At 37.4% G+C, this 26,687-nt stretch overlaps 1 protein-coding gene across 1 annotated transcript in view; it reads right to left on the bottom strand.

Moving 5' to 3' along the window:
* Positions 1–26,687, bottom strand: part of SNX29 (sorting nexin 29) — a 137,521-nt gene that overhangs the window by 54,311 nt on the left and 56,523 nt on the right. Inside the window, exons 18-20 of the mRNA XM_086472830.1 lie at positions 13,665–13,781; positions 11,633–11,688; positions 10,602–10,683 (exon numbers count right to left, since the gene is read on the bottom strand). Coding sequence (XP_086328956.1) covers positions 10,602–10,683; positions 11,633–11,688; positions 13,665–13,781 — 255 coding nt within the window. The remainder of the gene's footprint in view (positions 1–10,601; positions 10,684–11,632; positions 11,689–13,664; positions 13,782–26,687) is intronic.

Raw genomic sequence — 26,687 nt, 5'->3', positions numbered from 1 at the left:
AAGTTGTATTACGGTTTCCTTCAGAAAAGTAAATAATTATAAAAGTCTCCAAGGACTGATCTCACCTTTGTACACTCCCTCCATCCCAGCTATTTAAAAATTGTTCTTTACCTACTCTTATGCTTCTCTGACACATCCTGAGGTCCCATTACAGAAAAAGTAGAATATTCTACCTTTTTGGCTTATGCACCCTCAAACCACTCTTTCAGAATGCCATGAGCCATATCTTTCCCTCAAATTCTCCCAATCATTCTAGGCCATTTTCTTCTCTACTCGCCCTGAGCTGCTCTGAGATGGAATATGAATAAAGACTATTTCTTTCTCCTTTTTGCCTGCTTAGTGCTACAGCTTCTAAAGTAATCCAATTCCTCACACATGAGGGAAATTAAATGCGACTTTGGGTTTAATTTTTGCAATTTGTTGCCTACTTTTCAACTATTCCAACTGTCAATCCATTGCTAAGACTTACACGTTTGTAATGTGAAGATGAAATACTAAGGCTATGCTGGCTCGTGTATAAATTAAGTCAACAGTGACATCTGGCAGATCCTGGACTGCGCTTCCACTGTTTCATCTCTCACCCAAAGAATTTGCTGGACACTCTCCCCCTCAAAAACTCTTGAGTATCAGATGCTGTTCTCCTCCATCTCTTTGATGTTGCATTTCTGTGAAAATTCTTCCCTGTTTAAGCAGGAGCATTCCAGTACTGTGACTCATAAGAAGGTATACTGCTCTCCCTTCAGAGAGGAAGTGAAGAGGAGAAACAGAACATCATCTAAAGTAACACAAAAAGAAATGTTATGAGAAAAGATATGAGTTAATAGTAAACAGTAAGACTGAAGAGAGTCAAAGGAATAAAAAAGTTGTAAGAAAAGAATGTTTATTGATTATAATCTAGGGGACTCCTATTCATATGCAAATATCAACAGTCTTGTCTGATTAGCATGTTTATCTTCAATCTTATTTGGTATAATCTAAAATGTTTATTGCTCTGCAAACAAGGCAGATTTGCAAGTAACCATTTAAATATTTATATCACTTTAAGAATCACAAAATCTCAGTTTCATTATCATAAGAGTCAGCCATTGGTAATTATAGCAACAAAAGGCATGACTAATGGCATTTGCTGTACACTTCACAGGAAAGTGGAATCCATATGTATGCAAAAAATAACAAGATACTCTACAGCTGAGAAATATGACAAAATACTATTATTGCAATAATCATCTTGCTGCACAGGCACTAAGGAAACTGCAACTATCACCATCTAGAGGTAAAATGTAATGCAAAATTATTATTTTTTTTATTCTGATCTGGACTCTGTCCTTATCCCTGTGAATATATTAGACAAGAAATTATTTTCTAATGATAGGCTGACTGAGCAACATCTGCCTCACAAGAAAGATTCACAAAGAAGATGGGCATCAAGCTGCACAGATCACAAACAGCAGTCATCAGAAAGCAACTAGTTGACTAGAGAAGACAGGATGTTTATAAAAGGGCAGACTTTTGTCAGCACGACCCTGATTTTACAAAGCCACCTGATATTTAAGTTGTCTTTAAAGGACTTTCTTAACTGTTACTTTGTACAAAATATTAGTTTCTTCACACATGCTACGTCCTTTAAAGCTTATAACTTTACCACTTACTAACAGCCAACACGAACTTTGTAAGGGAATAAACCTCAGAAGCTTCTTTTAGCTCGAAGTGGATAACTGTAATTGTTCTAATGTTCTTGCGAGAAGATATCATTAAGACAATCTAGTCTGAGGTCCTGTCACAGCCCAGATAATTTCATACAGTAACGCCTAAATAATCCTTATGATTTGTTGATTCATAATAAGGACATCAACTGGTCATATAATTAATCTTTCTGCTCAGGTGCAAAATTAATTATACTGGTAATCTGTCGGCACTAATGAATGGCAAGACAGTAGTCAAGATATAAACCTGAAGCAAAACAAAGCTGAGCAAGTATAAAGACAGGGTATGTGCTTCTGAAAACATTAGAACAAGCTTGCCATGCACAGAAGATAAACACTGGTGGAAGGAAAGAGATTTCCTAATCATACCTATCACTTCCATTTTAGGACTAAATTAGTCGTCATTAGCATAGCATTACAAGGGCAGCTTCTGTTTAGTTAGTCCTACACCACGACCTTCAAGTTTCTTCCACTGTACAAGGCATACTGATTTCAACAGTTCAGAAAATTCTTTGGTGAATTATGAAATGTATTTTATTCAGCACACTTAAATATGAACAAAAAGTATAGCGATAATTATCCAGAAAAGTTGCCTCTTCCAAAATATTACTACCTATGGATTTCCTCAGAAAGTAGTCACGCCTTCGTGTCTGGACTGATTTTTCTTCAATTTAATTAGCTCAATTATTTTCTAGAGCCATGTAAACTTTCAGTATTGACAAGATCTGTGACAAGATGTCTTGCACCCCAATTATATGTTGTGGAGAAAACCACTGTCACGCACTTGTTCTGAAACTGCAAGCTAGTAGTTTCAAAGGATGCTCCGGTTCGGATCTTGAAACAGTCAAAAATCTCTCCCTGTCTTTCATGGTTTGAAAGATTGCTATTGTATTCCCCTCAGTTATCTGTCTTGCAGGCTGAGAATTTCTAATATGCTCCTCAAATGAAAGAGCTCACTTCTTCACCTATATTCTTTCCAGTTCTGACATATTTCTTTGGAGAGGACTAGAACTACACAGAGATAAACCAGAGATTACACAGAACATAAGAATTTTCTGTTATTCTGAGCCTTTCGTAGTGATTTCTAACAACTGAATTTTTAGGCCTCCCCAAACCCTTTTAAAAAAAGGCAGATTAGCTACTTTAAAATCTTCCAGTACCCAAGCCAGAAGCTATTTATCAGTCAGTTTTCAGCTATTTCACCCTTCAATTCCTGGTAAACTGCATGTGAAGATTTACTCTTTATTTGTTCAATAAGATCTTCTACTGGTATTTGATTTAAAACAGACAATCTGATAATTCTCCACAAGGAATAATCCAGAATGGGAATACTCCATAACAACTCCATGGTGAACAGAGATTTTGAAATGTGCATTCTTCTGTTACTATTTTATGTTCTGAGATCTTCTTCAGCTTGAGTATTTGTCCCACTGACTTTAGCAAGTGGCCTCTTCCTGACATGGACAAAAGAGACCATTAGATTTTATGCCTTTTGGAAGTTGTAAGACGCCTGTAACTCTGCATTTCTACTTTTTTGCTCCAGAACATGTACACCCCTCTATTTTTCTTTGGAGATTAATTAAATTCTTTATTTTTTTAAGATGTTTCTATTTACTGCTAATAACTTTGCTTATTCTGATGTTTAGCCATCCTTCTCTTGCTTTTCCTCTGTCTTTTTTAAAACAGGTTATGCACTCTGAGCAATATCCAATTTTTTAAATAGTCTCTATTATGCTGCAAACCATCTTCTTTGTCCCTTTTAGGTTTTTTTAGGCAGCTTCCTCATTTTTTATAGGTAAATATTACAGTAGTGGGTTTTTCCTTTTGTGGTTCCTTTTACAATAGAGTTTAAATTAATTAATTTTAGTTTATTTAAATTCCTATTCCCATCCCAAGCACCTGCTCTTCTTTACATGTAAATCTTGCTCTACTTTTCAGTTTATAAATTTCATGATTTTCAAGTGACAGTAACTGAGTCCTGCATTTAAAATGATCCCTCCTGTGAAAGCTCCCTTTATTCCAGAAACATATCCAAATCCTGATGAATCCAAACCCTTTATTTTCTTCTTTCATTCAGCAAAATACTAGATCTCCACCTCCCTAAAGCCTCCATATCCTCCTTCACCCTGTATCACTAGAAACCAAATGGAACATTATATTCCATACCATGGCTTAGTAGCCCGTCTAGAAACACTAAGTCTTCCCATCTTTCTACTTAGCAGGTAAAGTCCTGTATGATACCCTAGGGAATGACAAAACTGAACTCTCCAACACTTAGAGCCATCTCTTCTCAGTAAGGATCTTTGTCCTTAGAGGACTATTCAGAGTGCAAGAGAAAACAAAGCCCTAAATGGCTATTTCATTTTAAAAGCTCTGTATTACAACACCTATTTCTGTCTTTATTTATTGTAGTCACCATTTATTTATTGTAGTCATCTGAGAGTTCATCAATTATTGTGAAATGGTGATATTTCAGAAAACAAGCCAAAAATAATTTTAATTGAACTTAATAACTGCACTTAAGTGCATATCCAGGTTTAAACAGCTTTTTTACTAAAATTTATACATCATCTAATTGTTGCAGCATCCATAATTGAATGATCTAAGTCTATGGCTCTGTGAATTTTTAAGGCAGTATTAGACAGTGCTAAACTGTGAGCATTGATTAATCTGCTGCTCACAACTATCCCCTTGAACTCAGTCATTCAAACTGAGCACAAAATTTGGCTATGTTTTTAGACCTTGTTTTTAAATTCTTTAGATTCATAACCAGTAAATTCTGTTGGTTAAACATTACTGGAAGAGTGCAGTGTAACTCTACAAAGACAGAGGTCTGATTAAAATTTCCACATCTAATAGGATTCATTATAAATGTTGCTTGCTTTCAGAGTCCACAACTTTATTTCTGAGCTTGTCCAGAATCCTTAATCCTTAACAGAATTAAAGAAACCATTTGATAGTTGAAGCTATGTGACAAGTATGCTGGAGCTGGAAACTTTTCCTTACATATTCACTGAAGAACAACATCTGGGGTTTTTTTCAGGATGGAAGACATACTGATTTTGAACATGACACCTGAAATATACCAAAATATTAACATGACACAAAAAGAAATGTTTTGAAATGCCCTTCAAAAGAGCATTATGAATCTGAATTCAACGGGAAAAAAAAATTTAAAAAGCAAGCACTATAACAAAAACCTGCTGGAGACTACCCTTCTCCTGTCCAGGTCAGGACCTCCTGACACACAAATTAAGACGTCATTCATTTCTTTTCCTGGTTTAAGAAGCATAAATGCAAAATTGATTTTGAAGAGGCATAGCTACCCAGATTCATTTCTCCCAATTCTTATATTCTTAAGAAGCATTTATAAGGCCATGAAAAAAGATGACAGATACTGTGGAACTGATGGGTTCATATTTTTCCAAACTATTTGAGGTGCTCTGCAATTCCTTCCACCCTCTTTCGGTCATTTCCAAGGCACATGATACATATACAGTAATTTACTTTCTGCTAGAAAATATGCATGTATGAGCAAAATGGGACAGAAGAGGCACAACAATTCTAAAGTGCATCAACAATAAACACAAATAGCAAGTCTCCACTGGCACGCTGTCTCGCCCTCTCTGTCAAGTGATATGCTCCAGAGATAGACAATTTCAAATCAGCAGAGGTTAACAAGGTGGCTCATAAGAGGAGGAGAATCTCTTTGGCTTTCTAATAACAGAAAATACAGAAGAAAGCAAGCCATGTTAGAAATATATGAACTGCATTTGGAAAAGCAATGGTCAAGGCCAATGTCCTTTCCTAACATCTTCCTTTGGCAGCAACATCCTACCTTAATAGTATTATGCAAACGATCTAATTTTAAGGCAGGCTAAGCATCTTAAGGCTAATTTCCAATTAGCTTTAAGTACAGTCATAAGCATTTAGTGCACCTAAAAATGATGCTTACCAAAACCCAACATTTCAAACTTTGCCTGTTCCAATTGGCACACTTCAACTTTCTCCGAAGTTCACTTGACATCTTTTTCTCAGTATAACCAGCATAACCAAGAGTCAGTTTTTTCATCTCAAGTTATGATTACTCAAGAACTCGCTGAGAAATGTGAACTCCAAAAGATGGTGGTAATGATCTCAATAGTATTAACATTCTGAATATGCTACCTTCCTTTACATTAATACACTACAAGGAATTTCTCATGTAGCTGATACAAAGAGTTATACATGCATTTTAATTTTCTGCCATTGTAGAAATACATGATAAAGCAGCAAAAATAGTGTTTATTATGAATAAGAGGACTCAGAAATGAGCTCTGTCATTTATCCTAATTGTCACTCCCAGTCCTTGTCTGTTCATTACATACTGGTACCCTGGTAAATATCCTCTTCCACAATTTCAACACTGAATCAAATTCCCTGTAATCAGAAGCACATGTTTTGGCAGAGATTTAACAAGATAAATGCACAGTGCTGTTATTGAAGCTATTCTGAAGTTTTATAAATTAATGCTTTCCTGGTAGCTATAAAATGCAGAATATATATTGAGCAAGAGTGTGACTACATATTTGATCAGATATGTGGCAATCACTTCAAGTGTTTCATCATAGTGCTATGTTACAGAGTGTCTATTAAGGAAAATTTTTTTTTTCACATGCACAGTTGCAGAAACAGTTATTTGCTAGACAGATACTCTTCCCAGTCATACCGCTGTTACTGAGATCAAAAACTAGTAAGGATGCCACAAATGTATTCTTCCATACGGAAAGATCTCAACAGATACCAACAGATATCAAAGTTTAATAACAATTATAGTTGTTTTAGGGCACTTCTACAGGTAATTCTTGATCACTTTTTTTTTTTTAAATATTAAAAGACAAAGTTGAGCAAATACACAACTGTTCACCAGAGGAATTCTGTGATATTCTGTGCTGTTCTGTAATTACAGACAATCTAGTCTGACCAGACATTCTACAACTATTTTAGACAGATGCTTCTAACTTTCCACATTGCATGTGGATCTGTAAATTGCTAGTGTGAACACATAACGAATAGAGCATATTCAGAAGAACTTGTACATTTTTCAAATACATATACTGAGAAACAATTTTGCACACTATCGATGCCCAACATTATGAGTATATATTGTAGACATAAAGAAGTCCATAAAATTCTCAAAATTGTCTTTTTGTAAATCTAGAACTTTCAATCTTTCAGAATCTTGCAATGATATTTTGTTTCCTTTTTTCTCCTCTTCTCAAGAGGCTTAGCCTTCAATCACAAGTTCTGTTTTCCATTGATGATGAGTAATGGATGAAATCTATCAAAACCCAGTCTGTATCAGCACAACATATTTTCTAAAATGAATGGCCCTGCCAATGATAAATAGAAATAAGGTGCAAAAGTATAATTAAAAACCCCCAAATTTTGTTCAAGTCACTGTAGTAAGGCCCTTAACCAAAGCTGACCGAGAGCAACATCTAACACTCTGCTCGCCTCAGCACATTTTGGATAAAGCCCTGAACCTCTTACAACCTCTCATCCACAAGCAGTTGCAACAACTGTTTTGTTTCTACTTCTTACTAGCCAACCAAATGAGGAGGAAAACTTATGTGAGCAACAGACCATTAGCAGACACAGCTGAAAAAGCCATAGTTTAAGTTTACTTCTTACTCACAGCTTACACAGAAAAGATTTTAGAGTGCTTTCCTTTGCAATAAGTCTCCCACTGCAACAATTCATGCCCACGATTTGATAAGTAGAAATTATGTTAACTTTTCAGATAAATATGAAAGAAACATGTAACTCTGTTCATTGCATCCATGTAAGTTTTCCTGAGTATCAGGAAAGTGAAGATCAACTATTGGGTCATATTCCCCCATCCTGTCTTTCACATAACAGCAGTACTAGTAACATTAAAAGGACACAAAATTAATTCTGTATAGATAGCACTGTTGCATATCACTTCTCAACATCATTAACAAGTGTGTCTAAACAGTCAGAAATGTACTTAAAAATTAAAGGGATATTCACTGGGTGCCTTCATTTCAATCTGTACTGTAGATACCACCACCCCCCCCCTCCATCTCCCAAAAAAATTCAAGTGTCATATTGTTGCAAACACAAAAGACTTCATCGTTTCAGATACCAAATATTTTTCTGGCATTGCCTTATTTTGTAGTTACCTGCCAGAAACTCAAAAAAAAAAAATCCACAAAGAAGAAAATTCTGGGGTGCATCACACTCCAGCTTCTGCTTGATCAACAGTCTAGATGTAAAAATGCTTGAGGAAAGACTGGACTTTTAAAACTTTTTAAATAGTACATGGTACGTATCCCTTAGTATTACCCTTCACTGCTCATCCACACAAGCAGAAACATTCATTCCAGAGAATACTACCAAATCAAGGGTGACTAAACAGTACTGGGTACAAGGATGAAGTACACAGGGGCCCAGCTGGTCTTCTAGATCCTGCTAGTGAGGAAAAAGGCTGGCATAGAAGCAGATGGATCCTGTGGCTCAATAGCTGGTTGCACAGCAGGTGCCACTGATAGGTTTGGCTTTTACAATGATGTGACTGTCTCGAAGGTTCAGGGACTGATGAGAGATGAAATCCACCTGACAGAGTGGGACAAGATCATCTTTGCCAACAGCCTGACCAATTTCATGAGGAAACAGTGGATGGGGTGGAAAGCAAATGGTACATGGTGATAGGAACAAGAGAAACCTAAGAAATGCCACAGTAGGATGAAAAGAATAAAACAGAGCATCCTAGGAAACAAGCAGGAGAAACTAGAGCTCCTCTAGTGGTCACAGACCTGCAGCCTCATTAGAGTAACAGATGTGGTGGGGTGGGATATCGATACTTCTAAGAATTCTTGCGTTAGCAGACCGGTGTCTGGGTTTGAGAATGTGTAGCCGGTGAAAGTAGAGTGGAGGAATATGTGAGTGCCAGAAAGACAAAAATAATCACACTTGTCAACAAGTTAGGTTTCCACAAACACTTATGCACCTGAATTTGATTGATTATTTAATGCTTTTGAACAAATTACTAACTGTTCAGTATTGTTAGCTTTTCTTTCCATTAACTAAAGTCTTACTTTTCATTGTCTTTTGCTGGCCAAAAGGTGGGTGTTTTCCTGCATTTTTCAACTATCTGCCAACACTTCATAAATTATTCAAAATTCTACAAAAAACATTCAAAGTGAGAGGAATGTTAAAAAGCTTCAGAAACCTAGTTCAGAGCTAAGTATATGTAGCTGAAAGAAAAGTAGAAAAATCTTGCAGCTACTAATAAGCCACGAATAAAGAAATACAAAACCCTGGGACAGTGTATAAAAGAGTGTTTAAAGTTGCCCCTGTCGCGGTTTGACCCCGCCCAGCCAGCAGCAAAGCCCCGCCCCCGCCGCCAATTGCTCAGCCCTGCCCCGTCCTCTGAGGGACAGGGAGGAGAAAATACAACCGAAAAGCCCGAGGGTTCAGACAAAGGGCAGGGAGGGCTCACCCACCAGTTACGGTCATGGGCAAAAGACAGACTCAACTTGGGGATATCAACATCAGTTTAATGAACGACCACCACCATCCAGGATAATGAGACATAGGACCAAGTCTTAAAAACAACCCACCTTCCCCCTACTCCTGCGGTCTTCCCGGGCCCAGCTCTGCTCCCTCTTCCCCCCGAGCAGCGCAGGGGGCTGGGAATGGGAGTCACAGTCTGTCCGTCAAAAGGTGTCTGTGCTGCTCCTTCCTCCTCAGGGAGGGGGGCCCTCGCAGCCCTCCCCCGCCCCAGCGCGGGTCCCTCCCGGGGCTGCCGCCCTCCCGCCGATGGGCGGCTCCAGCGCGGGCTGCCTCGGAGCCACGGCCTGCTCCGGGCCCGGCCCCGGCCCCTGCTCCGGCCCCGGCCCCTGCTCCGGGCCCGGCCCCTGCTCCGGGCCGGGGCCCTCCGCGGGCTGCAGGGCATCGGCTGGGCCACCGCTGGGCTCCAGGGGCTGCAGGGGCTCCCGCCACCCCACCATGGGCCGCAGGGGACCCTTCGCTCCGGCACAGCTCCCCCTCTCCTTCCTGCCTGACCGGAGTGTCAGCATGGTTGTCTCCTCTCTTCCATCCCCCTCCACTCACCAACACGGACAGACGAACAACGGACTTAATCTACAGGTTCTTTCACTCTTATGAGTTATTTGCAGAGGCGCCAATTGGTCTGGCCTTTCCCAGAGGCAGGTCTGAAATTGCAGCCGGTGGAGCTTCCCTAAGCCTCTTACAGGAGCCACCTCTGTAGCCCCCTCCCCCAGCTACCAAAACCCCGCCAGACACCAAACCACCACAGCCCTGCCATTCTATCCATGGAGAGTATAATTGCTCTGAAATGAAGAATTCAGGAATCAAGGAACAGTACAGGATTTCAATGCTTCAACTACAAGGCAGGCTAGAGCACAAACCCCTAAATCCAGACCCAGTTGAAGCAGAACACACTATGAACAAAACCAATGAAACACAGTGAAGGCTTGTTACACCATTCAAGATGTTTTTGAGTAGCTACTGCAGTAAGCCACATCTGTCTGTCAAGCAACATTTCTGGTCATTGATATCCCCAAAACTGAAACAGAATAAGTACATGCGTATTGAAGAAGGCGTTACTGACGAATAATGAATTGTTGTACTCCCTGGCCAATGCAGTCATCTTATTAGCATACTTTTAAAGTATTAAACTATTAAAAGCCAACCCTCAAAATATGCTATTTGGATAATCATCAGAATCCTACGCATGAATATACATGAAGTTACTGCTGCTGTTCATTAACTGATCTCTAATGAAATTACACTAAGATCTTTACATTATTAAAATGTGTCATTTCAGTCAGAAACTTTTACACAGAATCTGTGTTAAAATGTATCACTTACCTGATAAACATGGAATGCATTAGCAGCTTTTCCACGCAGAAAGACTGAGGGAATCCAAACATTAATAAGAGCACGATTTGATCTGAGGAGGAGAGAGAAAAACTTAAAATAGGGAAGCATATTTATGTATAAGAATTGCAAAGCAACTACCTCCAGTGATTTAGATAATGATCAAAGTGATCAACAAAGCAACTTAACATTTCAAATGGAGTATCAGAAAATTGTAGTTCTGCCTGAACCTTTTATATCGGCTGTATCTAAGTGTTCCCTAAAATTAACATAATTGAAAAAGAGCAGTGAAACAATTCCCCTTGCATGCTGTAAAAACCAAACCAAAACAAAAGCAAAAAAACCTGCATTTGACAACATTGATTATACACATGAAACAAAAACTACTCATTTCAAAAAACTCAACATTCTGGTCCACAAAACTCAGCAAAAAACTGATTAAGTAACAGAAGACCACTGCACAATTATGGAGAAGTCATTTCCATCCACTTTGTAATTCGTCTCCAAATTTCTGTAATTCAAAAACATCAGCTACATCCAGAAAAAGCTAGACTCATTAGTCTGACTAATAAAGTCAAAACTCCAAATCAGAACACTCTGGAATGATCTGGGATGAATATTTGTGGAATTTTTTGTAGTACTATTTGTATGGATTGATCAAGAGTTATTCTGTAAAAATGAGGAAGTCCATCACATTATGAATAGCATCTAGCATCTATCAAACCAAAGCAACAGAAAACAGTAACTTTTGAGTGCTTGGTTAGAATACCAAGACCTAGTGCACTGAAAGAGCACTCCAAGAGAATCTCCATAAATCTAAACTCCTTGCATTCAACATTATTGAAAACTACACTAGGGCATGGACTGTGCATCTCTCCATATTTTTCCACAATGGAACACTACAGCTCATGATTCAGTTATTGCAAACAATATAGGAAAAATAAATCATTGAATCTGTCTGCTTATTCTTCTTTCCCATAAAGACAGTATGAAGAGAAAAATATGTGTATTATGAAACTTACATTTCAAAATCTGACAAACTCTGATCTTCAGATGTTTGACTCAGATCTCCAGGGACCTATATTTACAAAACAGAAATAATTCCCACACACTGGTTATTATGCTTTCTATTAAGAAAATAATAACACCTGCAGAATCAAAAGAAGTAGCAGTTGCGAGAAAACAAGATTGAAAGAGCATTTAGAACTGAAACAGAAATACTTTTTAGCTTACTTTAAAGCTAGTTAAACATAAAAGGGTATCTACTCTCCTTTAAATACCGTAAAATGTAAAGCATAACACAGAATAGTTAGTGTGTTTTAACGAAGAAAAACAGCTAAAATTTGTGAACTTCCAGAGACAGTTTCTACATTAGTTAAATATTGGTTCAGTGTATCTCTATAATGTATGTTGCATGCATACAACTCTTTTTCAGAATATTTGCTAAGATATTTAAATATATATTATTGCTTGTTGTAAAGCAATATATATTTATTTATTGCAAAGTGATATAAATTTCCAAAAGGAACTAAAGAAAATCTACTTCCCAGACATTTTGACAGACCAGCTCAAGACCTCCCAATACACAAGACAAAACTGAATTTTGCCTTCCCAAGATCAAAGGGATATGGCTTAGCAAAACCTAAGTCATTCCTGCCAGAGAAATGAAAAGAGGAAAATAATTGTGCAGAGCCAGGACAGCTCCAGGGCATATATACAGAATCCTGAACACCTCTGCTGTCCTTTTTTGGAGGAATGAGGAGGGAGGGGCCTCAATTACACCACCAGCTGTTGTCTGTTCCCAGTCCAGTCCACCCTCCAGTGGCAGCACACAGCCTGCTGACCTGGGGCTCTTGTGCCAGAGAACAGACGTCCTTCTTTCTTGCCTACAACGTGCAAGCTCTCTTTGCCTATATATAGTTGCCTGAAGTGGCAAATCCTACCACCAGATATGTACGGTTATTTTAATTAACTTCAGTGAAAGTTTTGCATAAAACCCTCAAAAACAGCGTGGACTTTGGAAATAAGAAAAAGGATGATGTTAATGAGGTGCAGTGCTTGCACGTGTATGTTGAAACAAATTGGTTACTGATTTTGAGATGGTAATTGAAGCGCTGTTCATTGTAATGCAAAACACAACGATGGAGACTTTACATCAATATACCTCCTCATACCCTTGAAAGCAAGTACTTTTTGTTTTAATATCTGTTTGTTGCAGAAGTTCTTAAACCAAATAACTAGAAATTTGGAAAGATCATTGTGAACAATTCATAAATTACAGCATTAGAAGGAAAAGAAAAGACAGTGAAGAATCACGGAAGTTATTTTTATAACAAACTGTAAATTATATACTATTTTAAAAATAAAATGTTAAGAACTTGGCTGATATTTTCAAACAAGTCAAAGGGGGATCAAATATTCATATTCCACAATTTCTGGGAGTTACACAATTTACCAACTTCGAAAGGTGTAACTGAGGTCTACTAAGTAACAGACTACCAGCACAGAGTTTTGTTTATTAATATAGAATTAAAATGTATCCACTTCTTAGGATAATACAAAAATCTACAGGTGAAATCCTGCTTCACTAATGCATGCAGAACTGTCATCGGCCAATTTACAGAAATGTTACAATAAAATAGGCATGAATGCTTCCAGTGCAAACAAAAAGTAAGGAGCAATATCACGTAATCATATGAACAAAAAGTATCAAAACATGCCTTCCTCAGAAGATGGACAAGTATTAGGAACATTCTTGACACCTGTTTCCTCCCGTTCATTTTCAAATTTCAACCCAATCTTTTCTTTAAACACAAAAAGCCAAAGCAAAGCAATAGTTGGTAGAAAACAATTTTGTTGCCTGAATATATATATTTTCCATTCAATTCTGCTAATGAGACTCAAACACTATCAAAAATATCAAGCAAGGTGTTCTTGACAGATGGGTTACTAGCTGTTATTTCTTATAAGCTAATATATATTTATTTCATCAAGAGTAACAGTTTTGAGGTTATTCAAGAGTGGTACTCTGCAATGTAATAAACAAACATTTACCGGCCCTCTCAGATCAATTAGTTCTTGTCTCATCTGGGACACAAGAGCTTCTTTAGCCATCAGAGCACGGTGCAGCCTCTCATTGAATTCAATCAGTTCCCCATGCATTTCAGCTACCTGAAAAACAAAGAGATAATTGTGTTCTAAACTGAAAAAACCCCACACTATGTAATTTCCTACAAGTATATCAACTTTTATTTATATTTTTTATTTTACCATATTCTCTAAGTAGTGCATCTCATTGCTAATGCATTAGTTTGAACTGACCATTAAGAACAGATGCTGTTCTAATAATTTTGACTCATGCCTTGAAATAGAGGGGGTTTTATATTTAAATCAATAGGACAAAATACAACTCTGTGTCCAATTTTATTCCTATCAGAGGAGATCCTACGGCAACTGATTCTAACAAAACACCTATTAACTTCTGTTCTCAGTTTAATTCTTTGATGAACACAGCACTAAACAGTTACAAACTAATCACAATATTTTGAACAGGGAATAATGCAAAATGCACAAACTGAATTAAACTTTGTCAATAATTCATGAGTAATATATTCTGCACTCTTACTTGGAGTTTTAATAAGATTGGACCTAGAAGTCCACTCATCCCACGCAAATCTGTGAGAGGTCAAAGGAGCATAAATACCACAGTTACGCTGATGCACAAGTTGTTGTGCATAAGTAAATAGTGTGGCCTCAAGTGTGGCCTCTTTGGACACGAAGTCTAGCTATGTCTGTGCTCTCCATTGTTGAGTCAATGTGTCAAGAAAGCACCAACTGATGCAGGATGTTTATGAAAGTGAACAGGGCTGGATGAATGACAAGGATGAAAACTATACCAATTTACAGAGTAAACTATGTTGAAGTCAGTTCCCTGCCAAGAGAATCAAGAAACAATAAAACTCAAATCAAGGTTAAAGATGATATTGAGCTCCTGAATTTTTCCTACACAGAAGTAAAGGGCAAGCCTACAGCTTAAGGGGGAAGAATTCCAAAAGACAAGGGTTCATAAATAGCAAAGGTCTACACAGTAGCAGTAACGTGTTACCATCAAGAGAATGTGATGGGGAAACTAGGAGAAAGAGGGAGCAAGGCCAAAAGCAACTTAAAATCTGTGTTCAGCAAGATTTTCAGCTACTCCTATCAGAACCATTATACTGTAAAATTTAATGAAAGTTTCAATTACGGTGGATGACCCATCTTTACATAATACACCTGGCAAGGGAGTTGTCTTGAACTGATAATGCCACTTCTAGCCTTAGAGCAAGAAAATTTGAGCCAAAATGGGTTTGTAGAATTATTTTCAAGGGAAAAGAAAGACTCCAGAAAACCCACTGTTAGAAGCTTCCAAGTTAATCTTCCCTGTGTGACTCCTGTATTAAAGAAAGGGACTACTGATGAGGGCCTCTATCAGAGGTGGAGACCCAGATCAGCAGTCCCATGGCAGAGCAAGAAAAGCTACAAATTTAACAGGAGTAGTTCGATGAAAACAGCAGCAGTGATGGGCTGGCCCCTCCAGTGGGCATAGCAGGCTGCCACAACAACATTGGTAAACATGTTTTTCAAGGTACAGCAGCTCTGGAAATGCCTTCTCATAGAGCCATCCAAAGCTAGGAGAACAGTAGAGACGATGGGCTAACATGATGAAAGCACAGCTGAATAAGATGAGTATCAATCCACTACCTTGAACGACAGCACAGGGACTTGGACTACTGCCAACTCTCTTAAGAGTTCATAGTTTCCCTGTCTAGAGGCAGTTCACTACCATCTATGAATTTCATGCTTTCCTTTTCTTGAATTACCACTCGGCCTTCTCCCTCTTCCCCAGGGAATTCCCCCAAGACAAAGCAGTTTAATTCAGTTTGTTTAATTTAGTGCTTGCTTTTAATTTAGTGCTTTGTTCCAGACAACCTGTAACCTTCACATAATCAAACCAAACAGAAAAAACAGCTTCGATTTGACAAGCCAAGAACTGACATCGATTAAAAATAAAAAATAAAAATAATTATACCTGAGTTGAACTTCAAGTATTTGTTTCCAATTTCTTTTTATATTAGAGGGAGTCCTTCAACTCCAGTAATTCATCAGTATTGCATATACACAAAAAGAGCTAAACTAAGCCCAGATATTATTTGTCTAGACTGATCTCTCTCATTAATTATGAATCTACAAACTATTCTGAAATGCCTAGCAAATTACAAGTTAAAAAAACAGTAACAGTAATTGAACTAACAATGAACTTTCCTTGTTACAGGACCATCAGGAAGCACAAACACTAAAGATTTCACAGAGTGATTACTTAAACCCAAACAGGCAAACATTTTTATGTAAGCGGTTGTAGATGAATATTGATGCTTTATCTTACACATCACAACATGAAAAGCTTGCAACATATCTGAGTTAGCATTTAGTTTCACTCCTCACTTTCTGAAGTGCAAAGGTTTAAAGTAGTATTCATATAATTTCTACAATCAAAACCGTTATTAATATTATTATTATTATTTATAGTGTACAAAAGCAGCTTTAATTTACTGCTTTTGGCTTTGTTCTTGTCAAGCATTCCTGTTGCACTTAATCTCACTAGAAAAACTAACTTCCCAGCCTCATAAGACGACTCCTTTCTGGCTCCTGCTGATAGTAATCAGAACATTAGGACTTCTATGTTATCAATTAATGACGTTATGTATTCGTATCTCAATTGTTCATTCAACATCAGCCTTGACAAAAAAAGTTCTTAGACTTCAAACACTTGTTAGAAATCAGTAAGCTCATTTTGCAAAAACAGGAGAGATCTAAATCCATATGAACTTCTGTGTTATGACTAATGTAGTAGGTGCCGCTTAGCAAGTGGTTTTGCTTCATAAATTGCAAACATTTAGGCACCAAACAAAATCGCCAACCTTACTAGCTACAGTAATAATACAATGTCATTAACCCTGAATAATTATTTTCCATACTAGCTTAACCACCCATTCCAATTCAAAATGAGAGGTGTAATACTTAAGAATATCATAAACCCCTCTCTGAGGTTAATATTAGGAGGTTATTGCTAATTACAGAGAGCCTGGGCTAGGAGGCAGAACTTCCTTGCATTTCACATACAAAATATGCAGTATGCTACTAGTTGCAAATGCACAGAGAAAAACCATAATGCTGATTTGATTAGCTATCAAAAGCAATATACAAATTTATGAATGGATGTAAAACTCAGTAGTTTACATATTTGGAATCATGGTTGATTTTTCAGTGCCTGTCTATCAGAACAACAAAATCCAAACTATTTGATGTAATGTCTGACTGTTTTCTCTCCCTGTAATTTGGACGTCCTTGAAATAACTTTCTACTTGCAGAGTCGATTAACATGTAAATTCAACAGCTCTCCCAAAATACTGGAAGTACTACAGGAATTTCTAAGTGTCCCTAGCAAAGTTAAATAATAAAAAGAAAATTTAACAACAAATAAAACAGCAAATCACTTATTATATATTATCAAATGGACAAATTGACAGGTGTGTTACTTGTGAAAATCACTTTCATTAGTAATTAAGTTACTTCAATACTTTTTCTTGTCAAAGAAAAATGTAATACCATCACAGCAAACCAAAAGGAGTGATGAGACATACTTCTGAATAACAGCATTTAGGGTCCTCTAATTTTTTGTGCAACAAGATCTGCTAAAAACAATAAAGAGGTCTCCTTATATTATATTCTTTCAGTTACATTTTATGTCATCACATCTTCCTTTATTCATTCCACACTGAATCTTAAGCAATAATTTTCCATACTGGGACTTCAATCATCTTCACAGTTGTCTTCCTCCACGACAACATGTTTAAAGCAGAAAATTAAAGTACAAATGAGCAAAGTTTACCTTGGCAAGATTATCATTCAGATTTGGGCCTGGTCATATCAGAAAGCATGCTTAAAGACCACAAATCCTTATCACGAAGGAGAAGTGAGGCTAACATAAAATACTTAAGACTCCACACTAACAGAACTCTAAAGACCTGTTGTCAAAAGAAAATCTAAGTCTACTCCTGCCGCCTGACAACACTCCAATTAAACCTTCCAGCACGACCACATTTAGGAGCAGTCTCCAGAGAAATGACCAAGGTAAATAACACTTAATGTTCCACAGCAAAGGACTAAGCTGTTGAAACATGCTAGGAATGTTTCACTAAGCATATGAATAATACAGCCTGTCTTACAAGGACATGCTTCTAGAGTAGAGAAACAGACTTTTGATAACCTGCAACAAGAAAAAATTAATTTTTTTTTTTAAAAAAGGTGTTTTAGTGGAACTCGGGGGGGGGGTTAACACAATTTGCAGATAAAATTCATAAAAGTTTCTGCATGAGCTACATCTGAATTAATGACTTTTTGTCAGGTATAGGCATTTTTTTCCCCCCAATTGTCACAAAATGCAAAACGATGTACTTCCCAAGAAACTCTAGACAGAAGCGGAAGTTGCTTCCATTACAGAAAATATAAAACAAACCACAAACACCAAAAGGTCAAATGTTTATAAGTGTTCAAAAAAGCCACCTGTCCAACTATAGTGGCATGTTCTTTAATTTGTTCTGTAATTGCTGGCTCAAAAAAATTCCCAATATAGCTTAAAGACATTTGTGCACTTTGTAATGAAATTGATGAGATTAAAGTTAAAAAACTAGAAGGCAGTTCGAGTAAAAATAATCAGTAGCATGCTCTCAATGGAAGCATGGGTGTATTTTTCCCATGAGAAGATACCATTTTTCAAAAATCAAATGTTCTTTTTCCCCAACAGAAATGAAGCCAAAGGTCTTCAAAACGGAGCAGGTACTCTACTAAATATTAATAATTTCATTTTTCTACAAGTGAAAAACAGTAAAACTCAAAATGGCAGACAGTTCAGGCAAATCTATTGATATAGCCATAAAATGCTTAGTCATTGCCTTTTTTTTTCCCCAAAAAATCCCCTTCCATTTTGTATTCTTGACATTTCCATTTGCAAGCAAGTTATTTGGATCACAGCAGACTGAAAGATCCATTTAAGAACAGGGTTGTTTTTTGGTTGTTTTGGTTTGGGTTTTTTATTTTGTTTGAGTTTTTGTTTCTTTTTTTACTGTACCTGCATAAGCTAAGCACAAGTCACCATTCATCAAAAGCAACAAGAAGAAAACAAGTTGTAGCTTTCAACTCAAAATACATTGGGAACTGTGCACGTTAGATGAACTACATACTAATGCTTGCAATATTTCACAGTCTTTGTCAATTGTGTACAGTACTGCCAGTGTCTACTGAGATTAATCCTGACATACAAGAGACCACTACCACATTGAGCAGGAAAAACACTACTCTGGCAAGACCTGTGCCTGGCCAGGGAAAATGAAAGTTACCAGCAAAAGCAGAATCAGATACACAGGATAATGCATTTAATAAGTGTTAATAAGAGGGATAAAATAAGTGTTAATAAGAGGGATAAAAATTAGCATGCCTCTAGCTGCTGCATCCTTCCATGTATCCTCATGGCAAAAGCCAAAGCCCAAGACAAAAGATCTGAACAACAAAGATCTAAACAAATTTCTCAACACCACTATTATTATCTTCCTCTACATCTTTTTAACTTCTCATTTCACACCTGGAGGAAGGTTTCACCTCATATACTGTGCTGAGATAGCTATTCTGAATTGCACCTCATTATGCCTTTACTAGGACTATCTTCATGAACTAACACAAAATACTTCAAATGTACAACTACCATTCATAAGGATCATCTGACATAAGCAATGAGACACCATTACTATCAGGAGATCATTTTTCATAAACATTCCACAGCCCACCTCCAAGAGAACAAGACTTGGAACTACATCAATATTATCATGGACTCAAAAAAGTAATTTCACAGGCCACAAAACATTATCTAGTATAAATCACTTAGACTATTTACTTTTTTTTTTTTTTTTTTTTCAAATTAAATGTTGACAGACTAATTTTTACCTAGCAGGCTTTACACTAGACCAGGTATTAATTGTCCTCCCATGACTTGCACAGATTCAGCAAAAACAGAAACTGGCACAAGTTTTATATTTTAGCTACACAAATACAATTGCGGTTCCATACCTAATCCAAACCAATTGGTGAGCTCAGGGGACTTGTCAATGTATGGATCCAGTATTCACTAATGCCTGTGGAACCACAAAAGTGTAATAGAAATGTTTCTTTTCTTGCTCATCACAGTTTTCTCATTGTTATCCCCCATATGCCATGTTTGGACCACAACTATAAAAAGACTTCCAACATCATCAGCCACAAATTTTGGGCCCCAGTAGTCCCTCCTGGGAAAGGGCTGTTTAAAGTCATGTCAATCTGTGGTTTCACTATTCCACAGATACTAATTTGCTGTCACTTATGCCTTGCTAGTAACCCCCTGTTGCTAAGCTGCTAACCTTCCTTTTTTCCTTTAAATCATGACAGATTCACTCATTTCCATCTACACTATGTGCAGGACTGTCAATCAGATGAGGAAAGTGGTCTGAATGAAAACATCTCAAAAATATTTTTAAGCCAAACCAGGTTCCCAAACCAGTTTGCACCATGGACATAGAAACTAATGTTCCACAACAAGTGTGGGGTAGGTGCCCTGTGATACAGAAGCAGGATTCAAGCTTAAATTGATAATGCCGCCAAAGATGCAACTTAAACCACAGCATATGTTTAACCTGAAGAACTTTGTCCAGCTTTCCCCAAGTATGTGATTTGATATAACAAAAGATACTACCTCTTCCTGAAATCTTACCTTGATAATAGTTACCTGTGACAGTTAAAATATAGTAAGATAAGAAATAGCCATGGTTCACCATAAATGCCACACTGTTTTTTCCTTGTAGAACTTGCAGAAGAGACAGCTTAACACTTAGCACGCTTATTTACTGTTAACTGAATATAAACAACACTGACTCAGAAATAAGTTTGTCTGTAAAGAAAATTAAAAACACTGACCAGTCCACACATTAACAAATGGATCACTGCCTAAGTGCATGGTCATTCATGGGTGCACCATTCTTGCCTCAGAAAGAGAAAACTGTTCATCTTACTCAGCCAGGACTAGCCTATTTAGTAACTTAAACTGTGCATTGAGTAGCACTCCAAAATATACACACACATATATAAAAGCATATTTCAAATTCTTATGAAATAAGACAAATTATTTTAAGAACCACAAAAAAGGCTACCCTTGTGCCAAAGTACATCTGGGGCCAGATAAAATCACATCTCACTGTATCTGAGTAACAGTTTAACTGACAAAAGCTACAGAAGGGCTTGTCATTCCACAGGAAAGTGCTGACCAATTTACTAATTTAAGACGCGTTTTCTATGTTGACTTCAAACACAACTAACATTTAAAACCAAAGCTGCAATGCCATGCTAAGACCTTTAAATAAGAAAATAAAATAACAATTTCCAAAAGTATCACTGTTCACTGGCGCACTGATCTCATTTGCTTGCTGAATGAAATCTCATGCTGAATGCAAGTACACTAATAAAGTAGCTGTCAGTAAATAACATGACTGACAGAAGAGATCAAACTTGCAGTGTTTGTTCAATGCTAACAAGAGCCAAAGATTTTTTGTTTCTATGACAAAAGGCTATTTTTCAATTCACTCCCATGAGAATATATTAAATCTAAGCAAACAAGTGCTATTATTTAATAACTGTATTTATAGGCATTTTAATTTCTAGGAGAAAAAAAAAAATCCACGTCTTTACAGAATCCAGTGAAAGAACAGAAAACTTTCCTTCATTCATCTCCAACAAAATGGGTCATGTAGGTCAATGAAATGGTGCTCAGAGAAGTTTTCAACGAAGTTATTTAATATTTCAGAGGTTATTTCTTACAGAATGGTTTCTTTTTATTCTCATCTTAGAATGTCATTAATGTTGTCTAAATAGACACTAGACATTTAGACATTAACATTGCCTAAATAGAATGTCAGGTAAGAGTGCATACTGTCAATAGTGAAAGGTTCTAGGTTTATCAATAGTTTGTAAAATCACCTGGGGATCAAAAGTAATAAAAGAACAAATCAAGATTATTTTTAGAAGAAGAGCATGAGAAAAAAATTGACAAGCAGTCAAACAATTCTTCATAGTCAGAGTTGTTGGGTTTTTTTAAGCAGGTAACAAAGTTGCTGTCACAGCCTTTCCACAAAATCATCTCATGTTAAAGAATAAGTAGCACTATATGCAGATGTTACCAAAATTACTATATCATCAAAATTCCCTACTTCAGGATCTCAATTCAGTACATTGTAAAGAGATTCATTACAGTATATTGTTACCTGTTATGCTAAACTGAGAACCAATTCTGCAAAGATGCTGAGGCTTTTTGGCAAAGCTTTTAGCGATTTAAGGTACCTTTCCTGACCAGATTGTTTAGTATGTGAGAAGGGATTTTGTAACAAAAAACCCAAACAAAACTCATGTATTGCATCATGGCAAAGCCATATTCTCACACTTGAAAATCCTCCAATATTTAGAAACTTTAATTATCTGGTAGCATACAACTGAAAATTTCTTAGTAAAAAGTAAAAATTAATTTACAATATATCTCTGAATTTTTTAAGACCGAAAGGCTCTTTTTTGAACTTCCATTTACTAACAGTGACAGCAGCACAAAGAACCTTAGAGAAAGTCACACAACTACTTTTCACATGACACTATAATATTTCCTTACTACATTACCAAAAAAAAAAAAAAAAACCACCAAAAAAAACCCCACAAAACACCAAACCACAAACATCAAAAGGTCAAATGTTTAAAAGTGTTTAAAAAAAGCCACCTACCCAACTATAGTGACACATGCCTTAATTTGTTCTTTTTCTGTAATTGCTGGCTCAAAAAAACCCTCAATACAGCATAAAGGCATTTGTGCACTTTGCAATGAAATTGAGAAGATTATAGTTGAAAAACTGGAAGTCAGTTTCAGTAAAAGTAATCAGTAGCATGCTTTTGATGCATCAGGATGCAACTGGCCTACAAATTACATGTTCAACAAGAAAGAACAGAAGACACGAAAATTCACAAAGTGAAACTCTACAGAATGGTGAAAGCTTGGCTTAATATCCAAAATTACCTTTCACAGATGTTGTTTCAAATGTTTGAAACAATTCAACTTTTCAGAAGACCTGCATAGTTTCTCAGGAATTTAAAAAACATTAAACTTAACCTTTTTGACATATGTCAGATCTCATGAATATCTAATATTCAGAAGTAAACTCTCAACTCTAATCTACTGGGTGTACTTATTTGAACAGTGATTCACATCTTCAGTTCACAGGATTGGCATACGCACCCTCCATGTCAGAAAAACAGCTTCCCAGCCTCACATACCAAATACTGAATTTGTCAGGCATAAAAATACAATAGTACACCTACCATATAAAAAGTCTGTGACCTTTAGGAAAAGGTACAGCAGTATTTTTCAAGTTCATTAAAAGGCAAACTGCAGGTTTTGTGGAAATTTACTTTAAAAACTAAGCAATTCCTAGTTAATTTATGTAGAAAGATTCCAACTCCTAGAAATGTGTCTTGTACAGGCTTCTACAAGGAAAGCCTTAGAGAGTTGGAAAGGACTTTATTTTTTTTTAACTGCTTGGTTTGACTCCAGCATTCCTGTAAGAATGAGTGTTTCTGCAGAACAATAAGGGATTAATATATTGTGATACAAGTTTCAGTACATGAAAAGCCTGTTATTCCTGCAGAGGAGCTTGTCTTATTCCCTAGCCTGACAGGAACAATCTATGCCAGGAAACTGAAAATTCAAATGTCATTTATTGAGTCTTTAACAGAGCTGTTTCATAATACAATTTAGTATTATCATGAGCATAACTCACAATTTAACTCTGATAAAATGCAGGTTAAAGTCCACCACTACAATTACTCTTAAATAGAGTATAAAATTATTAAAGGCTGAAACTGCAAATAAAGTTGAAGTCATGTTCTCTCTAATTAGATATGTTTACTAGTTCATTACTGGCCTACAGCCACAAAGAGAAAGAATAGACCAATTGGAAACAATGTCTTACAGATAACAACCTGACCACAGGTCTTTTAAAGATGTACAAACACTCCAATTTAGTTTTTTTTAATCCTTAGCAATGTCAGGTCTGACATGTCGGCAAATCTTTAGCAATTGTTTATTCTGAGCTTAGCTGCAATGCAATCTATAAAGAATTTGTCTCTCCCTCGGTGTGTAACACAGGAAAACTTCTGGTGATGTTGCTCTGACAAACCTTACATAAGCAGGACAAAGCAAATGAAACCTATTTTTACCTATGTACAGCAAACTTAGGCTAACAATGCACAGCAATGGCCCAAAACCTATCTAACAAGGATTTTAAACACACTTTATTATTCATGGCCTGAGAGTACTTTCTCTTCTAAAACAAAATAGCATTCTAGTCCCAAAGCATATGACACTGGAAAATATACAGGAATTGCTAGAGGTATCCAAAGACCCATCAATATCCCAACAAGTTTCTAATTGGGGTTTAGAAGAAATTGTGTTAACCAGATAGATGTTTCACTATTTCTAATGAAATACAGCATTAATAAAAATTATGGATAATTTTTATCAAAATTTCTCTAACACTGTTTTAAGCATAACATTCAGTAAAAAATTTCAAGTTTCCTCACTCCTTCAGAATTTTTAGTTGTAACTTTTCTTTATCCACTTGGTTAAATCAGGTGATTTATAGATCATAATTAAAGAACTTTGATAAATAGACTTTTTTACAAATATAGTAAGAAACTGAAAATGTCTTCATTATATTATTATGAACAAAGCATTTCCAATGGAAAAACAGAAAAAAAATCTAATTATTCAGCATAATCATTCTTCTTATTCTCTTGACAGCTAGTCATTTCTTTGTGGGAAGACATCAATATCCCGATCAGCTACCAAGAAATTCAAGGGAATCTTTGTCTTCAGTTGGAATAGTCTACTAGGCACAAAATAACAGTCACTAAAACTGCTTAAATCTGAACATTTTTGTGGTGGTTTGACCCTGGCTGGATGCCAGGGGCCCACCAAAGCCGCTCTATCATTCTTCCCCTCCTCAACTGGACAGGGGAGAGAAAAAATACAGTAACAGGCTCGTGGGTCGAGATAAGGACAGGGAGATCACTCACCATTTACCGTCATGGGCAAAACAGAGTCGACTTGGGAAAAACGTAATTTATTACCAATCAACTCAGAGAGGAGTAATGAGAAATAAACCCAAGTCTTAAAACACCTTCCCCCACCCCTCCCCTCTTTCCCGGGCTTAACTTTGATCCCGATTTCTCTCCCTCCTCCCCCCGAGCAGCACAGGGGAACAGGGAATGGGGGTTGGGGTCAGTTCATCACACTGTTGTTTCTGCCACTCCTTCTTCCTCCGGGGGAAGACTCCTCACACGCTTCCCCTGCTCCAGTGTGGGGTCCCCCTCACGGGAGAAAGTCCTCCATGACTTCTCCAGTGTGAGTCTTTCCACGGGTTCAGTCCTTCGTGAACTGCTCCAGCGTGGGTCTCCTCCATGGGGTGCAGTCCTTCAGGAACCGACTGCTCCAGCGTGAGCCCCCTCACGGGGTCACCGGCAGCAAACCTGCTCCAGTGTGGGCTTCTCTCTCTCCACGGGCCACAGGTCCTGCCAGGAGCCTGCTCCGGTGCAGGCTTCCCACAGGGTCACAGCTTCCTTCAGGCATCCACCTACTCTGACGTGGGGGCCCTCCACGGGGTGTAGGCAGTCATCTGCTCCACCGCCCATGGGCTGCAGAGGGACAGCCTGCCTCACCATGGTCTTCACCACAGGTTGCAGGGGAATCGCTGCTCCGGCGCCTGGAGCATCTCCTCCCCCCCTTCTTCACTGACCTGGGTGTCTGCAAGATGTTTCTCTCCCATATTCTCACTCCTCTCACTCGCTGCAATTCCTGCTGCGCAACAACTTTTTCACTCTCTTACATACGTTATCACAGAGGCGAAAAACGCTGTCGCTGATGGGCTCGGCCTTGGCCAGCGGCGGGTCCGTCTTAAAGCCGTCTGGCATTGGCTATATCTGGCATAGGGGAAACTTCTAGCAGCTTCTCACAGAAGCCACCCCTGTAACCCCCTGCTACCAAAACCTTGCCGTGCAAACTGATTACAATTTTTCAGACCCGATTCTAGCTGAACGGAACTGCCAGAACAATTTTCAAGAGTGGTTTTTATCCTAGTCCTCTATTTGGAAGACAATGCAGGCTAACCTTTGAAAATAAGACTACACATCTTTCATTTGTGGAGAGATAAAAGAGTCATGACTTTTGGTAAATACGCCTGGATCGTTACAGGGGTTACATCCTATTTTGAGTATGTGAAGATACTGTTACAGACTGGTAAGTGAGACTGAAATGCAGACTTCCTCTTCTGGATGTGATCTGCAACAAGGTTCTCCAGTGGTTACACCCACTGCTGTGTCATCAGTGCTACTGCAAACACTACCTTTCACAAACTCAGACGTGTTAACAACAAATTCCTGAACATGCAGAACAAACTTAGCAGGACTAAGGAGGATGTTTTTAAAGCTGAAGGAGATTTTACCTGTGTTCTTAATTAAGATATTCTTTTGATAAGTACAGAACAGAGGAAAGGAGTCAGAAGAACCAAATCAAAGGTATACATTAGGGAGTGAACTAGTTTCACATGGTCCTATGAGAAAAGGATAACCAAGTACAAATGTTTTAGAAGAACTGCATTAATCTCTTTGATGCATGACCTGCATTTTCAGTCATCTTCAAGTTAATCAGTTAATATGAGTATCCAATTTCAGAGTATTTTGGGCAAGAGAAAGACAGAGAGAATTGTTTTACTTTTTATAAAAATGTTCATTTAATATTTAATAGGAAATAGGGCTATTAGATATTAAATTTCATTACTTTTGTCTGGAAAATAATTTGTATTTAAATTTAGGATGAAACCCTAGTCTGTCTTGTCTTTTTTTTTTCTTTAATGAATTTTAAATTAG

The sequence above is a fragment of the Leptosomus discolor genome, chromosome 14 (assembly GCF_034619465.1).
Source record: "Leptosomus discolor isolate bLepDis1 chromosome 14, bLepDis1.hap2, whole genome shotgun sequence".
NCBI classification, from domain to species: domain Eukaryota; kingdom Metazoa; phylum Chordata; class Aves; order Leptosomiformes; family Leptosomidae; genus Leptosomus; species Leptosomus discolor.
This window is presented reverse-complemented; position numbering and strand designations above follow the sequence as displayed.